Source organism: Arachis ipaensis, chromosome B10 (genome assembly GCF_059453495.1).
Source record: "Arachis ipaensis isolate K30076 ecotype BB chromosome B10, ASM5945349v1, whole genome shotgun sequence".
In the NCBI taxonomy this organism is placed as follows: Eukaryota; Viridiplantae; Streptophyta; class Magnoliopsida; order Fabales; family Fabaceae; genus Arachis; species Arachis ipaensis.
In genome coordinates, this window is record NC_142435.1 from 104,724,356 (window position 1) to 104,742,940 (window position 18,585).

The 18,585-nt window shown below is 35.2% G+C and overlaps 1 protein-coding gene across 1 annotated transcript; it reads right to left on the reverse strand.

Annotated features, from left to right (window-relative positions):
- Nucleotides 1-1,034: 1,034 nt before the first annotated feature.
- LOC148581172 (uncharacterized) lies at nucleotides 1,035-3,987 on the reverse strand. Its single transcript, XM_088492322.1, has 5 exons — nucleotides 3,940-3,987; nucleotides 3,443-3,660; nucleotides 2,788-3,038; nucleotides 2,415-2,645; nucleotides 1,035-1,300 (listed from the first exon to the last, which is right to left on the reverse strand). The coding sequence occupies exons 1-5, from the start codon at nucleotides 3,985-3,987 to the stop codon at nucleotides 1,035-1,037; spliced, it is 1,014 nt and encodes a 337-aa protein (XP_088348448.1).
- Between the last annotated feature and the right edge of the window lie 14,598 nt (nucleotides 3,988-18,585).

Below are 18,585 nucleotides of genomic sequence, written 5' to 3' on the forward strand. Positions count from 1 at the left end.
TTTCTTTGAGTGCCAAGAAACCAGATTCCTTCCCACATATACACAGAATCCACCAATTGATTTCCTGTCACTCGGGTCACATGCCCAATCCGGGTTACAATAAGTTGTTATCTTCATAGATGGATCTTTAGAAAGCTTATGACCATAGGTGGCAGCTCCACTTACATAACATAGTATCCTTTTGACTAGCTTCCAGTGTGACTCTAGTAGAGCTTGCATGAATTGAGCTAGTTTGTTTACACTGAAGGTTAGATCAAGCCTGGTTACTGTCAAGTATTGAAGATTTTTTACCACTAATCGATACAGGTGGGGATTGTCAAGCTCTGCTCCCCCTATAGCTTGAATATTTAAGGATAACGATAGTGGTGTTGAACAATATTTGCAGCCATTCATGCCTGCTTTTACAAGTAAGTCTTTTACATACTTGCTTTGAGTCATTAGTAGACCACTATCATCAATCCTGGTTACTTGAATTTCCAGGAAATAGTGCAGCTCCCCCATGTCTTTGAGTGCAAACGCTGAGTTCAGCTTGAGTAACTATTGTGATCACCTCATTTGAACTCCCAGTTACAATGATGTCATCAACATAGATTAGCACATAGGTAATGAAAAAGATTGTTTGCTGAACAAAAATAGATACAACTAATTTGGTTGGAGAGAAACTAAGCTTCTGAAGAGCTAAGAAGATCTTGTGGTACCAGGCCCTAGGTGCCTGTTTTAGGTCATAGAGTACCTTAGTGAGCTTGCACACCAAGGTGTTGTCACTCGAGGTATATTCTAGTGGCTGCTTTATGTAAACGTCCTCTATGAGCTCCCTATGCAGGAATGCATTGTTAACATCTACTTGTCTGATTGACCAGCTTCTTACTAGTGCAATTGAGAGTATGATCCGAATTTATGTTGGCTTGACGACTGGGTTGTAGATCTCAGTAAAATTGAAGTCTGGTCTCTGGGAGAATCCCTAAGCAACCAGGCGCGCCTTATATTTTTGCAAGCTTCCATCAGCATTATATTTGACTCTGTATACCCATTTGCTATATAGCTTTCCTTCCAGCTGGCAGTGACACTAGCTTCCAAGTCTTGTTCATTTGCAGAGCCTCAAATTCTGCATCCATAGCCTCTTTCCATTTTGGATCAGCTAGTGCCTGATGCACATTTCTAGGTTCCACACTCACATGAAAGGCTTTTGGTTTCAAGGAGCCAGTTTTGCTTCCTGTTACCATGGGGTGAGAATTAATTGCTGCATCATGAGGTTTAAGGGAGGTTGAGGTTGAGGCCCAGGGTAGCACAACTTCGAGATCTGATATAGGGACAGGAATAGGTATATCAGATGGAGCTATATGTGATGTAGAGGTAGTGTTGAGTGAGGTTTGGCAAAATGGTCTGATTAGGGTTGGCTGAGGGAACATTAGGACAGGGAGGTACAATAGGTGGGGATGACAAATTTTGCTGATAATGGTTGGCAGTGCTATTCATGAGTGGGGATGTAGTATCAGGTCTGGCTAAGATAGGAGGAGGTTGAGATGCTATAGGAGGCTTAGGTATGATATATAGTGGTGGCAGGGTTGGATAGAAAGGTTCCTGAGGCTGCTTTGTTGCATTGTTGAATTCTGAATGTGGATCTTTGAAGGGAAAATTATCTTCATCAAACACCACATTTCTAGTGATCACTATCTTGCCCGAGTTGGTTAGGCATTAGTACCGTTTGTGACTGGTGCTGTACCCAAGGAACACACAAGTTGATGACCTAAATTGTAGCTTATTCTTGTTGTAAGGCTATAAATGTGGGAAGCATATACAACCAAACACCCTTAAGCTATTATACTGTGGTTTCTTGCCAAATAATCTTTTAGTGGTTGACACACCATTCAGGACTGGTGTGGGCAAGATATTGATGATTTGAGCAGCTGTTGTGAAAGTATGTCTCCAGAACTTGATAGGCACTGAGGCTGTAGCAAGCAATGTTAGTCCCATCTCAACCACATGTGTATACTTTCTTTCAGCTGTGTCGTTTTATTGATGAATATGTAAACAAGAAAATTGATGAATTATCCCTTGTTCTTGTAATGACTTGGAAAGACTAATGTACTCCGCTGCATTATCACTTTGAAACATTTTTAGCTTAGCATTTAATTGTAGTTCGGCCATGTGTTGGAAATGCAGAAACACTAATTTTAACTGAGCTCTACTTCTAATGAGGTATATCCAGGTAAATCTAGAATAAGCATCAATAAAATTGATAAAGTAGTTATGTCCATTTGAATCACAGAATGGAGCAGGGCCCCAAATGTCAGAATACACAAGTTCTAAAGGATTATTATAAGTGGACTCAGACTTAGGAAAAGGTAAAGCATGAGATTTGCCAATGCAACAAGAACTACAAAGTGACTTATTTGGTGAAAAAGAAAGATAACAGGACTTTAGGACTTTAGAAACAACCGTGGCTGAGGCATGCCCAATCCTAGCATGCCAAAGCATGTATTTATTTGTGTCTGCCTCGTTTGAACTTATGAGAGCAGAAGGAGAATGCTCAGGACGCAAATTGAGAAGCCTATACATGCCTCTTGCAACATCCCCTTGCAGGATTACTTCTTCAGTATCTTGAGATTTGATATAGCAACCATGAGAATGAAACTCAAAGAACACTTTATTATCACAATAAAATTGATAAACACTAAGTAAATTATTTGTTATATTTGGCACTAGTAACATTTTTTGCATTATCAATTTCTTTGAGCTCAAATCAGTTTTGAAATATGCTTTTCCAACACAATGAATAGCCAAAACCTATGCCGTTTTCAACTACTACTTGATCTTTGCCTTCATAGTTTTGTTTTTCGGTCACATTCTCTGGATCTGCAGTTATGTGATGAGTAGCTCCAGAATCTGGATACCAGATTGATTCTTGAATTGTTGCCGGATTGGCTAGAACATTTCTCAAGTTTGCTTCTGGTTGCTGAGCTTGTTGTTGCCTATTTTCATATCTTTCTCTGTACTGAGGCTGGGAGTAGGATATTTGTGCATTATCATCTTTATATCTGTACCAGCAGGTTCTTACAGTGTGACCAAACTTGCTGCATAATTGACATTGAGGCCTGTCTTGCATTCTTTCTTAGCCTTGTTATGGTCTTCCATAGTTCTGATGACTTTGAGTTCTAGATCTATCTGAATAGGACTGATGTGGCTGCCTTCCTCCTCTAGAACTTTGGAACCTGCCTTTACCTCAAAAATTGCTTCTTAAACCACCTCTTTGAGCAAAATTTTTCTGATAACTACCTTGAACAAATTGATTTGTGTAATCTGATTGAGTAACATTAGCTTGTACCAGATGATCTAATTCAGGCTTTCTGAACCTTTCTAGCATGCTTTCATGTGCAAACAGGAATGCCTCTAGCTCTCCAACTGTGATACCTTGAGGCCTTGTTAGAATTGAGGTGAGTACAGTGCATAATCTTCAGTAAGGCCATGAAGAGTCGCATTTACATGTTCAATTTTACTTACTTTTTCTCCTACTAAAGTTAGTTCATCGATTGTGCTCTTGATTGTTAGCACATAATCATTCACTACGGCACTGATCTTCGTACCGTTGAGCTTGTTTCTCAATTGAATCACTTTGGCCTTGACTTGTGACGCAAAATGACTCTTTAACCCATTCCAAATCTGGTAGGTGAAGATGCAACCAACCATTTGAGTTGTGTATGACTTTGACATTGAGGCCAGCAATCCGGACTTTAACAATGCATCTTGCTTCTTCCATCTTGAAAATTCTGGATTGGCTTATCCATTTTCAAGAATTTGCAACGGAATTCTTGCTCTGGTAATGTGATTGAGTAAATTATTTTCTTCTATCATAGCTTCAACCTGATCCTTCCATTGTAAGAAATTATCAGTGTCAAACTTCATGTATATTGGATTTATTGTAAAACTTGGTGTACTCACCGTTTGAGCTGAGTGTGCAGCAGTAGCTGAATTGTTTGATGCAGCCATGGTTTATATGCGAACCAAGCTTTGATACCATGAAAGGTATCACAAGATGGTGGTGCAAGAGAAGAGCAGAGGCTCTAAGAGGGGAGATGAGCAGAGAGATTGAAGAGGGAATTGTGATTATTGCATTACTAACTCAAGTTGATACAGAGGAGTGTAGAGCAAGGTTGGTGAGTTAGTTACTAACAAACTCTGCCACCTCAAATAACAGAAATGGAAGGTAATAACAAAAAAGGGAAAATATGCACAACTAGCTTCATTAACTGATTGCACTAACTGAATCTTGAGTTCTTAGCTTTTCTACATAAGCTTCACGTATCTCTATTGTATCCTCTATCAATTTCATTATGTTATTTAATCCAATCTATTTTCATCCATGATAATGGAGCAACCACAAGTATTTTTAAATCAAAGAATTTTATTCAGAAGATTACATGTAACAATTTTTATAAAGCACTCGTAAATTTCTTTTGACAATCTTCGATCTCTATGCTTTAAATCATTTTATGCGTAACAATAGAGAATACCATGGGCAAGCTAATAGTGTGTTCCTTTCAATTTTCTTTTCTACTTTGATCAAACTAGTGATTTGGAACTACCATCATAGCTAGGTTATAAGGAGTTATGAGCTAACGGTATAGCCAATTTCTAAAAAAAAAAAAAGCTCTGTCCAATAAGCGCAGTTCAAATTGTCACTTAAAGGGCTAAAAAGCCCATGTTTAACTGGGCTTCAAAAACCAAACCCAGAACCCTAACCCATGCATCTGTCCTCGAATCTGCCTACAAGCCACATAACTTCACTCAATATCAGCATTTGGGCAAATATGACTTTCAACATATAGGCAAATAACTCAGTTTTCAAACCAGTAAAAGCCCCACACTGCACCCCATCTAAACTGTGTTCACATCATCAATGATTGGTGTTATCTTAGCCATTGAAATATTTTATGTTAAATCTAGACGGTTTCAGAGACCGGAGTTCTGAAACTCTACATCCTACTTTACCTCACCTGAAATGTTTCCTATACTATTATACTTTTCAATTTTTTTACTCGTTTTATGTTTGTTTCCTAACTTTATTAGATTTTCTTTATTTCATTAAGAATTGGGCTATGATTGAAGGCTCTATAAAAAAAAATAGATTTGATGGTATGCGACCCTACGGCCAAGTTGATTTGGGATTTTATTTTATTTCTTAATTTCTTTGTTCAATATAAATACATTATATATTTTCAATATAAGTACATAATGTAACACACTTTTAATCGCTATTTAAAAACCAAATTAACACATTTCACATCTCACGTCTCCCATCATATTAAAGGTGTATGTGGTTTTGTGTTTGGTTTTGTGTTAAAAAAGAGAAAAGCGTGTTTGAGTCTATTGGACGTTTTATTTTTATGTTTGGCAACTTTTTTATCCTGTCAACGCAAAAATGATTTCTACCTTTCAATTCACGTTTATCAAAAGCTACAAATTTTAGCTTTTGCATTCATTTTTTCACATTACACTGAAATTTATTTTTTATGTACCATTTGTTTTCTTCATTATTCATATGTTTGTTATTTTTTTATAATATTTTTTTCAATACTCTCTTATATATATTATTATTTTTTATAAAACTTCTATTTTTTATTTATATGAATTTTTTTATTGTTACTATTATTTTTTTTGTATAGAATATTTTTTTTGTTTTGTATTATAATTTTATTAATCCTATTAGAGTATTAAAGGGTACTTAGAGTACTAGAAAAAGAATATTAAAATTTATTTAAATATCTAAAATAAAATTATAAGATAATATAAAATAATTATTTAAATTCATGTTCTTTTCTTTAATTTTTTATCTAAAAAGATTTTGAATAATGTAATTCAAATAATATTTAATTTATTATAATTTATTTTGAATAAAAATCACCAAACATAAATTATATTAATACCAACTCACTTTTGATCAAAATCAATTTTATAAAATTAATTTTATGCAAATTTTCGTTTACGAACGTTAATCCAAACACACACTTAAAAATTAAAATCGAAAAAAAGGCTATCATATAAATTTTAGCTTCATCACTACACTGTCTTTACTCTTTCCCTCTCTGGCACAAAGAAAAGCGAACCAATAAACATTGTTGAGGGCCGCTGCTGTCATCTTTGTCTTAAACGATGGCCCTATATCTTTCTCTCCCCTCTAAGATCTCCTTTTCTTTTTTTTTTCTTTTTTCTCTCCTTTCTCTCTCCTCTAAGGGTTTTCCACTTCTGGTTTTATTTTAGATTTTTGGTTTTTTTTCTTTTAATTTTTTTTCTTAGTTTTAAATCTCAATAATTCTCCAGTAACTTTTCTCTTCTTTTGTATTATAATATTTCTTTTCTATAGTATTTTAATCTCTTTTATAAGTGTTTTAGATTTGATTATACATGTTTTCTAAATCTAGAAAAAATATGTCAATAGAAAAGTTTTTTATTCACAGAAGTTTTTATAGGTCAGGAAAGTGTTTAAATCTACTCCTTAGAAGAGAAGAAAAATTATCTCATTACTGAAATAAATAATTTTAAAAATTATTACCAAAATCAGCAATCCAGCCTTATTTCGTTTACAGTATAAATGAGATAAGTTTCCACATATCTTGTTTACACTGTAAATGAGATAAGGCACATGTGCGTGACACGTGTATATCTCGTTTACTGTGTAAACGAGATACATGCAAGCTTATTTCATTTACACTGTAAAATTGCCAGCTTTCTCGTTGAAATTTTCCTTCACTTGATGTATTTGTTAAGTGATTTCAGGTTTCCAAGGCAAGTATGGGTTGAAGAAGTGAAGGAAAGAGCATGCAAAAGGGAAGAAACTATGAAGAAATGAAGTTTGGAAGTTTCAGCACGAGTGCGTACGCACAAGTACGCATGCGTACGCACAGGAGGGATTTGCAAGCGATGCGTACGCGTGACCCACGCGTGCGCGTGGATGGATTTTTGCACAGCGATGCGTACCCACGCGTATGCGTGACCCGAATTACGTCAGCTCATTAATTGCAAATCGTTGGGGGCGATTTTTGGGTCTCCAGAACCCAGTCCAACTCATTTTCTGAAGCTATTTAAGGCCAAAGTGAAGAGGAATGAAGGGGGGAGGGCAATTAGGTTTAGCTTTTATGATGTTTTCTCTTAGTTTCTAGAGAGAGAAGCTCCCCCTCTCTCTAGAATTATGGTTTTTAGTTTAGTTTCCCTTTAGTTTCAGCACTTTAATTCTTGCTTTAATGTAGTTTATAACACCCTCACTTTAGCACGTCATGATCGTACTAAAAATAAGGGGTTACTAACATGTTTTCCTTTATTATCTATTTAATATTGAGCCTTTACGTCGATATCGCATTTCAATTTTTAAGAAAATTCTAGAAAATGTGTTTTTATTAATTAAAACCACATATCAAAGATCTTCAAGTAATAGTAATCACATAGTTATTACTAATAATAAATTTCATACAAACAAATTCAATATAAAACTCGAAAACATTACTTATCCCTCTGGGTAAAATAAACTCCTAATTAACAGAGGCGAGGGAACTCTATGAAAATAACTCAACTCATAACTTACTCAGATAAAACTAATAACCATCCGCGGCTTCAAGCTGAGTCTTTGAACCTGTGTCACTGAAAGGGTTGAAGATTTTGGGGTGAGAACAAACCACACGTTCTCAGTAGGGAATGGGAATGCCATAAAAATAATGAATTTAATGCAAATAATTAACTTACTTAGTAAAACTATTTTGTTAAACCTTTGGAAATACTTTTATTTCTACTTCAGATAAATAATTACTTTTCTTTAAATTTCTAAACTCAAAACAGATTTTAATCACAAAATTAGTCATACTAACCATCTCTCAGCCACATAATCACATTTCAACCACAACATCTCACCTCAATACATTCTTGAACTAATAGCACAAGTAAGGGATTCAAACCAATATACAAACAAGTCAAATAGCACAATCAAAGAGAAGTAATACAAGCAAACTCAACCAAATACAAATGTGCAAACAACATGATGCATGTCTATTCCTAATGCAGGCCATGAGCTCATGTGTCGGTTGCCTACCTGCTCCCGACATTACCCGGGCATGAGTCCCAGATATGACTTTTCAGATGCATATAATGTGCTTATAAGTCATACGGCTAGGCCGCATACAGTGTGACTTTCCAAATCAATAAGTGTACATCTAAAAAACAGTTCTCAGTGTGTAGGCGTCCCCACTTTACATTTGGCACTAAGGCCCAAACAATGTCACATCTGCTCTCATGTGGCAGTCATTTCATTAATTCATATATTCCTTTAATCTTTGTTCTATGCTCTCCTGTGGCAGAGATTGCTTTAATTATCTTACTTTCCTTTACTTTTCGTTCTTCCTCTTCTTTTCTTTCTTATCAAACCGAACTCAAAACATAACTTAAAGCAAAATTCCTTCTCAAAAGATTGAGTTTAAAACATCATACTTTTCTTAATAAATCGGTTTGAAAACAAAACTCTTTTCGTAATAAATCGAAATCAAGTAATATTCTCAAATTAAATTTACTTTTAAATAACACTTTAAATGAAGTCTTAGAGTTTTATAAAAATTTGGCAACAATTCCTTTAAAATCCGGGTTTTGCCACCCTTCAAGGTTCCCAACCTAACCACCTTTCAAACCCTTTTTAAAACATTTTCAAGTAACAAATCATTTTGAATATTCATACCGTTCAAAATATCAAATAGAATCAAATCATTTTCTTTAGAGCTAAGCCTCTTTCTATTTCAATAAAATTAGCCCGTTTCGAATCTTTTGCTTTTGAAATTAAAGGAAATTCATTTCTTCATTCAGACTTTACAAATCCCTCTGACCATACTCGTTTAACATTTAATACTAACCAAAATCACATTCTTGCGTATTTTTACCAGCCCTTCATCAGCACCTATTCATCATCATACTAATACCAAAATCAGTTACCACCACTTCCATAACCATAAATTTCAGCATTAAACACAGTCTCAATTCAAATCTAATTCATAAACTCAAATCACATTTCAATTTAACAAGCAACACCAAATTGACCAACACTCACAATTACAACCAATTCTTATCAATTAGACACACAAAACACGTGTAAATTATTTGCAATTACTCAATAAGCTTTTTGGCATTCTTATATTAAAAATTTATAATTTTAAAAACGAAACCCCCTTACTTCCGTATGAAATCAAAATCAACGAAAGTTCTGGAAAAACTTTCTGACCGAACTACTGAAGAGGAAAGCGTCAGAAATCATCTGTACCTCCTAGAATTCCAGTTAGTCGAACTCAAGGGACAGGAGAGCTACATCACCGTCGACTTCTACCGAACAAAAGTAACACTAACATATAAAGGAAGAGGATATGAACACTTTTATCGGATTAGATTTTTTATTGGAATTACAAATCTCAAGAAATCGAAGTCGAAAGATCAAAGGGAGTCATGGTTTCCTCCCTCACCCACGGTCTCTCTCTCGGCCTTTCTTTCTTCTCCCTGTCCGTGGCAATAATGAATTAATGAAAGGAGATAGGTAGAGATTTTGATTAGTGAGGATGGTGAGGTGTCATTGTTATATATGTGTAGATGTATACATATGAGCCACGTTTCAATCTCTTTTCTTTGATTCCCTTAAAGGCTCACGGTTATATATATATATGGAACTAAGGTAATGAATATAATAAATGGTGATTTGGTGGCATTGGTTATTATATGTATATATACATATAAGCTATGCTTCATTTCCTTTCTTTTGCTCTAAATGGCTTCGGCCACTTCTTCTTTTTCTTTTAAATAATAATAATAATAATAATAATAATAATAATAATTCTTTTATATATATATATTTTGAAATATTTTATTATAATAATAAAAATAATTTAAAATTTTAATAGATTTTAAACTCAAATTATCATAAAATTTAATTTAATTACTTTTAGAGGAATAATATTTTTTAAATAAAATAATACATCATTATTTAATTTTTTAAAAAATTGGGGTGTTATATAGTTTCATTTATGTTTCTATGCTTTATTGTCTTTATCTTCTTCATTTCTTTTGTCATTTTTTCTTTTATGTCAATCTTCATGTTATGAACACTTTTGTTATTTTAATTCCAATTAATGCAATTTTATGTTTTCATGTCATTTATTGCTTTCTCTAGTTGTTATTGTTACTTTCTTACCTTTGTAGCTGTAGAATGTATTTTGATGCAATTTAATATTATTTTATTTTCATGCACACCAAGTGTTTGATAAAATGCTTGGCTTAGTCTTCACTTAGTTTTTCTACACTCTTGGCTTGAAATTGATGACTTTGGTGATCATTGAGTCATTGATGTCCATTCTTGTTTAATACATTAGAGTAGTTAGTTGATTTGGTCTCCATTGACTCTATGTGACCCTTAGTGTTGACATAGGACTTATGGATTGAAATTAACTATGCCTATTTGACTTATCTTTGATGTAAGGTTGACTAAGTAAGATTAACTCTTCATAATCATCATGTGTTTGTGGTCAATGTCTAGGATACGTAACCTTAGCTCTCAATTACTTGCCAAGATGTTTTCTTGCAATTGAAGTTTTCTTTCCTTGTATTTTATTGCTTTGACTTTATTGGTTTGATGTTAATTTCTTGCATGTTTAGTTTTCACACCTTTGGTTGAGAAAATTGGATGTTTGGGTGGAATTGAGTTGTGGATGTCCATTCCACATTGTGTGAGAATAGTTAATTGGTTTGGTTTCCATTGACGCTAGTCTTTCACTAAGTAATTAGTGAGTTGACTAGGACTTATGGATCGAGATCAATTATGCTCTTTTGACTAATTCTCAAGGAGGATTGACTAATTTGGATTGATTCCACACAATTGCCATGTTTATGGTCCATAACTAGGATAGGAATCCTAAATTCCCCAATTCTCACCAAGAGCTCTTTTTAGCATTTCATTTCCATTTTCATTGCTTTAATTGCTTTCCTTTTAATTCCTTGCATGACCATTTGCTTCCTTACTATTTACATCTCTTACTCTCTTGCTTTCATTTCCAATTCCCATACTCTTTCTCATAGCCAATAATTGTACACTTAATTGAAACTCCTAGAGAAGAACGACCCGGGAGTCTAAATACTCTCGGTTTATCTTTGGTTTGAATTGTGATAACATTTGATTGATGATCAATTTGTTGGGTTTGGACTATACTTGCAACGCCAATTCCATTTTGATAATCAAATTCCTAACCTATGCTACCAACGAATTGATTCTTGTTTTGATTGATTCTAAACCGGGAATAATTCTCTTATCAAATTTGGCGCCGTTACCGGGGAGTTGCAATGGTGTTAAGTTATTGGCTAGTGTATCTATGTGAATATTGTAAATAACTTGCTTTTGGTTCTCTTATTTTTGTCAATGGTTAGGATTGGGATCCCAGAGGACATTGGACATTCTAGCACTGGTGGGGAAGTCAAGCACAAGCCACCATAGCAAGGGCTCTCCCAATTGTCTAACTTAAAGACATTAAATAAAAGTGTTTGGTAACACCTTTCTAACCCTTTCTTTGTACATAGTTTCAATTTATTGCATTTTGTCTCTTGTAGATAGTTTAGCTTAGTTTAATTTCAAGCTTAATTTGCTTAGATTTTAGTTTAGATTATGTGTTTTTGATGAATAATATGTTTTGGGGTTGAAAAGCTATTTTGGATGTCAAGTTTGGTGCCTTAGAGCACTAAAATTTTTTGAGAAAAATAGAGCATGTGCGTGCGCACACACCTGTGCGTATGCACACAACCCCAATTTTTGCGTTCTGTGCGTGCGCACCCTTCTGTGCGCACGCACACGAGCTTATGTACCCTCTGTTGGGAGCGTTAGCACACTTTGTGCGTCCGCATCCCCCTTCTTTTGTCTCTGTGCGTCTGCACGGACCTGTGTGCGTACGCACAGAAGGCGTGAAAGCTGGCCATTTTGGACGTTTCATATTTCAAAAAAAAAAATTTGGCTTTCTGTGCATGGGCACAGCGCACACATCAAAACATGGCCTCTGGTGGCGGCGTTGGCACGCATAGTGCGAACGCACAACCAGTTTGAGTTTTCTCATTGACGCGTACGCGTCCCTCACGCGTACGCGTCACCTCGCGTTTTTCCCACCTCACGCGTACGCGTCGATTTCTTTTCTTCGCTGCACCGCGCGCACGCGTCCTCGACGCGTACGCGTGACACCTCGCTCGTGCGCACGCCCCTTTGTGCGTACGCACACCTCTGTTTTCTCACTACTACACTTCTTTTCTTCCCTTCTCTCTACTTCTTCTCTCCTTCTTCCTTCCACCTCTCTTTTCTCTTACTTTTGCCCACTTCTCTACTTGCTTTACTTTGTTTTGCTTGTATTTCATTTTTAATTTAGTAATTATATTAGTTTTGCTTTAGTTGTTTGTTAATTAAATAAGTTGCATGTGTTTGCTTAATGTTGATTGGGTTGCTTCTCGCTTAAATTTTAATTTGATGAATATGTGCACTATGTATCAAGTCTTTGATTGCCTTGATGAATTGTGAGTTTGATGCATATGTTGTCGCGACCATATGTGTTAGGCTATATCCTTATTTGGCAACTTCATTATGAGTTGTGCACTTTTACTCTAGTGAATTGAGTTGAACTACTTAGCCATCATGGTTCTCAAGTGAATATAATCACATAACAAGGTATTTGTTTCTTGTTAATGCCTTGCATTTTTTTTGGGTCGACTTGACTTGATTCTTATCAAGACTTGTCAGTTTTTGTAACAAGCACCTTATACATGTGATTATTTCATTATTCCTAAGGGTGATTAAGTAGTCTCTTCTCATCATTGAATTGGTTATTGTTAATTGTGCCATTTTCTATTAATTTAGCGCTTTCACTTGCACAATTTCAATATCTAATATCTCAACACTCAATTCACTTTTAAGGTTCCCTAGGGTTGGTTGTGCCTTAAGTGTTGCTTATTCTTTACTTGCACCCTAGGCTTCTTAATTGAGGAACATGCTATTTCTTTTGCTTTTGTGGTTATTGTTTTACCCGATCAATGTGTTGTGTTCTAAATTGTGTGCGTATTTAGAATACATACATTGCTTTTTATCATACAACACACATCTTACTTTTTTTCAATTGTTGTTTAGTTGTCTACAAAGCAACCAGAACCCCCGGAGCCCACCCGCTGAAGGTGGAGCCTCAAAGCCCTTCATCCCTCGGATTGTGTTCGTGCACGGAGGACCATGCAACCTTTAAGTGTGGGGGAGGATTCGTCATTTTGGGGGAGTAAACTTGCTTTTTCCAAACACTTTGCACTTTCATTTTTTGTTTTCTTTTAGTAGGTTTCTTGTATATATTTGGAATTTTTTTTTACTATTGCATTGCATTTTCTTTTGGTATATATATCATAGTTTATATCTAGCTATTGCATGTTACATTTTTTTGCATCTTTTCCTTAGTATATATTTTATAGATAGAAGTTGTGATTGGATGATGTGAATAGTATAATGCCTAGTCAATTTTGTCCTAATTATTCATGTTAATTTTTGTTTGTTGAAAACTAGGAATAGAACTAGGAAAGATTTTGAAATTGCATCCATCACAACATACATACATACATACATACATACATACATACATACATACATACATACATATAGTAAATAAGTTTGGTAAAATAACAAAGAATTTTTAAGAAATCTCTTTTTGGGTATTCCATTGATTAGATTTGAAAATTATTTTTGAACTTGCTTGAAGTATCTTTTTATGAAACATTGAAAAGAGCTTGAACAAATTACCTAGTGAGATTTGAGCTTAAATTGTGTGGTTGCATATTTTCAATCACAAATTTTGTTCTTGTGTGTTATAAACTCCTTTTATGATTGTGATCTTAGATTTGTTTTAGTCTATATGTCCTATATTTGTTGTTTTGGATTGCATCTAATATGATTGAGACCATTTCTTGAAATTGAACTCACAAACCCATATGGCCAATCCTTGCATCTATCTTTGTAAACCACTTTTTGAGCTTTTAATTCCCTTTTGTTCTCATTATAAGCACAATTATTCACCCTAAGTGAAAAACCATTATGTCCATTGATTGTATCTTTGATTAGCTTGGGTTTGAGTGTGTGTGTGTTAATCAAGTGTGGGGGAATTTGTGGGGAACATTGGTAGTTAGTGCTTTGGGTGTTCATTGAAAATATTTGGAAAAGTGAGAAAATACTCATGCATTCATTACTTGGAACATATGCATCTCTCTTTAATTATAAAGAAAAGAGAAATTTTGGTGTATATATATATATAAGAAAAAAAAAGAGAGAAAAAGAAATGATAATAAGAATGTAATAAGAGATGCATATGTGGTAGAATTGAAAGGAAATGCATGAGTGAATGTGAGAAAGGGATACATGGGTAGCTAGGATTGTTTTGTTATGTATATAGGATGATATATAGGATTAGGTGGATGCTTGAGCTAATCAAAGATCCAATCTATTAGCCTGCTTAACCATATTAATCATACCCTTACCTAAGCCCCATTACAACCTACAAAAGTCCTCATGATATTTGCATTCATTCATCAAATATTAGTTGATTGTTAGATGACTTGCAAATCTTTGAGAAACATGATTAAAGGAGGATTGAGTGATTAAATCCTACACACTGAGCGATTAGAGTGTAAACACATCCGGTGAGGGTTACAATTGCTCAATTCTATGTCTCCATTGCTTATCTTGTATCTTCTTGCAAGTTATTGAATTTAATTCTAGAAATTTCAAATCAAATCTTTGGACATTGAGTATATTGCTATATTTGCTTTGCCTTGGTCCTAAGTTTCTACTTTGGATTGATTGAAATTCTTTTGTTTGTGTTTACCAAACTCAATAGAAAGCATACTGTAGATATATATAGATGGCATTTAGTATAGTTACATGCATGTAGGTAGTTGCATTAATTAAATAATTACCCCTTCATTCATCTCCTTTGAGTGGTTTAGCATGAGAACATGCTATTGTTTAAGTGTGAGAGAATTGATGAGTCCATATTTTTCGATATATTTTGGTTTAATTCGAGTAGATTTCATCACATAAACCAACATTTATTCATCTAAATAGCATGCTTTTGTGTTTTCTTCCTAAATTGTGCTTGAAAGTAAAAATATGCTCTTTTGTGCTTAATTTAGTCAATTTTAATTCACTTTAATCCCATTTGGTGCCTTGATGTATTTGTTAAGTGATTTCAGGTTTCCAAGGCAAGTATGGGTTGAAGAAGTGAAGGAAAGAGCATGAAAAAGGGAAGAAACCATGAAGAAATGAAGTTTGAAAGTTTCAGCACGCGTGCATACGCACAGGAGGGATTTGCAAGCGATGCGTACACGTGACCCACGCGTACGCGTGGATGGATTTTTCTGAAGCTATTTAAGGCCAAAGTGAAGAGGAATGAAGGGGGGCAATTATGTTTAGCTTTTATGATGTTTTCTCTTAGTTTCTAGAGAGAGAAGCTCCCCCCTCTCTAGAATTAGGGTTTTTAGCTTAGTTTTCTTTTAATTTCAGCACTTTAATTCTTGCTTTAGTGTAGTTTCATTTATATTTCTATGCTTTACTGTCTTTATCTTCTTCATCTCTTTTGTCATTTTCTCTTTTATGTCAATTTTCATTCTAATTAATGCAATTTTATGTTTCCATGTCATTTATTGCTTTCTCTAGTTGTTTGATGCCAGGGCATCTTAGGCTAGTTTCACTATCCTTTTTTTTTGTTTTTGATAGGTTTTATGCACTTTCTTGAGTCATAAGTAAGCAATTTGGGTAGAAATTCATGCATACCTAAATTCATCCAACTATGGTTAATTTGATGTAATTTCATGAGAATTATGTTATAATTACCTGTATGCTAAGAATGATAAGAATTCTCATGACTTTAGCAAGGCTTTGATGCATGTATTGGTTGATGATAGGTGAAAGAAAGCATGGAGGAAGGTTGTAGAAGGAGCCTGGAAAAGATGAAGAAGAAGCAACGTTGGTGGCCAAGTTGGACCACCAACGTTGCCTCAAACGTTGGAAGAGAGGCAGAGTAATTGTCTGAACAAGTTGCTGATGCTCACGTTGGAGGGGGCGTTGGACATCCAGCATTACCCCCAACGTTGTGATAAAATATTCAATTCTGGAGCCAAATCCCCAAACCCACTGATAGCTTCCCAAGTGACACTGAGAAGAATCCAAGAGGAGGAACACAAAATGTGAGATGGGAAGAATGTAAGGCAGTTACTCTTGCAAATGAAGAAATCCTGGAAGAAGATACTAGTAAGCCAATAGAGCATAGCCAAGGAAATTCCCAGAGCAACATGGAGAAAAAGGAACAAGGAACTGGATCTGTACAAAGAAAAGACTCAACAAGGAAGGAAACTTTGAAACCTTATGTGCCAAAGGCACTATTTCCTCAGAGACTCAAGGGAGATGAAAAAGAAAGGTCATATTCAAGATTCCTAGACATGTTTGCATCTCTCAGTATCAACATTCCCTTCCTCAAAATCCTTAAACAGATGCCTACTTATATCAAGTGGATGAAGGAGCTACTAGCTAGGAAGAGCAACCTGAAAGGTGGCCAAACAGTGGTGATGAACAAGGAATGCAGTGCTCTCATTCAGAAGGACGTACTCCGGAAGAAAAAAAATCCAGGGAGCTTTCATATTCCCTGTACCATAGGAGAAACAAAAATTGACAGAAAATTTTGTGATCCAGGAGCTAGCATAAATGTGATGCCTCTATTTCTTATGAAGAAGTTGCATATCAATGAGCTGAGATCCACTAATGTAATAATACAATTGGCTGATAAAACTCAGAAGCAGGCTGAAGGAATAGTGAAAAATGTGTTAGTGGGAAACTACTTCCTCCCTACAGACTTTGTTATTCTGGACATGGAGGAAAGTTACCTCCATCCCATTATTCTGGGGAGACCATTTCTAGCTACTTATCGAGCACTCATTGATGTAGAACAAGGAGAGTTGATACTGAGAATACAGGATGAGCAGCTCACTTTCCAGGCCTTCAAGCCCGTGCATGAATCTGAGCAAGAGAGCAAGAAATTAAAGGAAGAATACAGTGAGAACTCTCTAAAGGAAAACAGCAATGAAACACCAGGCAAGCATCTGGAGCTTTCCTTGATGGATAAACAAGAAGCTCAAGAGATGAAGTAACCAATGGAGTTCAAGGAAGAGCCGAAGCTACAAGAATCAGGAAGAGTAGCTAATGAGGAACCCTCTGACACAATAATCACTGGAGCACCACTGGAAGAAGAGAAAAGAGTTGTGAAGAAATTGCCAAGGGGATGGAAAAATAAGAAGATTCCTACAAGAGGGTTTTTCCCCTGGAGACAAGGTGATATCAATCCACCATCCACAAATCCCACCCCATCTTCCAACCATTCCATCTCAGTTACCTCAAGTGTTCAAAATCAGAAAGGTCCTTTCCCTAGAGCATTTGGAAATTGTCAAGGAATCAAATGGGGACAGTTTCACAGTGAGAGGAGAGGATCTCAGGCACTACAATCCATCCTAACAGTAAACCAACCATCAAGTTAGTGACGTTAAAAGAGTGCTTGTTGGGAGGCAACCCAACCAAAGGTAATTCTCTTTTCATAGCTTGTCAATAAAAGACTAAGTAGATTCTCTGCATTGCAAGGAGCTAAGTTTGGTGTTGCACACCAAAGAATTTTAAGGATGAATGTGTAATTCTAAGTTTGGTGTTCTACCATGGATTTCATTAAGAACACATTGCACCCTCAGCATAACTAGTTGTCACTAGCTCCAACCAATCAGAGAAACTACTTGACTTGTTTAGTCTCTAGTTCAGAATTTATTTTCTAGTTTATAATTGTTTACTAGTTCATAGTTTACTTTTTTAAATAAAAGTACTTGATGTTCTTTGCATAGATTCAATTTGCTGCATAAGGCAAGAAACTACGTTTGGTGTTCACACACCAATCTAAGTTCAAAAGCCTACAAACATACATGCATGATAACAATCTCTCAAGTGCTTGGGGAATAAGCAACTTCCAATAACTTGCAGGAATTCAATCAATCTCTTAGAAGGAATACACACCATTAGCTGAGAGCAAAAAGAAGGCACCACCAAGAGGTTGTATTGTTACTTAATTCCATCCGCTTTGAAATGCTCTAAATTGGAAGTATGAAATAGTCAATTGTAGTTTAAGTTGTTTGCATTCTGTTGTATCAATTTTGCAATAAGTATGCTAGCCTAAGTGTGTGTGCTTTCACCTTCACCCGTTTAAATGCTTGTCTTGTCCCCTGAGTCTTTTCAATTTGAATAATAGAAATGGTTGAACAAGAAGTGGAATAGTTTCTTTTTAGCAAGAAGTGAAATAACAGTAAGTGGTGGTATATATGTTTGATTGTGTAGTAGCTCACTTATAATGAATAAAAGGATAGATTGTTCCTCTTTTAGTGTAAACTAGCATGCTGTCTATAAATCTTAGCAAATAAAAGTCCTTGGATGAAAGAAAAACAAATAGAAAAAAAAAAAGAAAAGCCAAAAGTGGCAACAAAAACAGA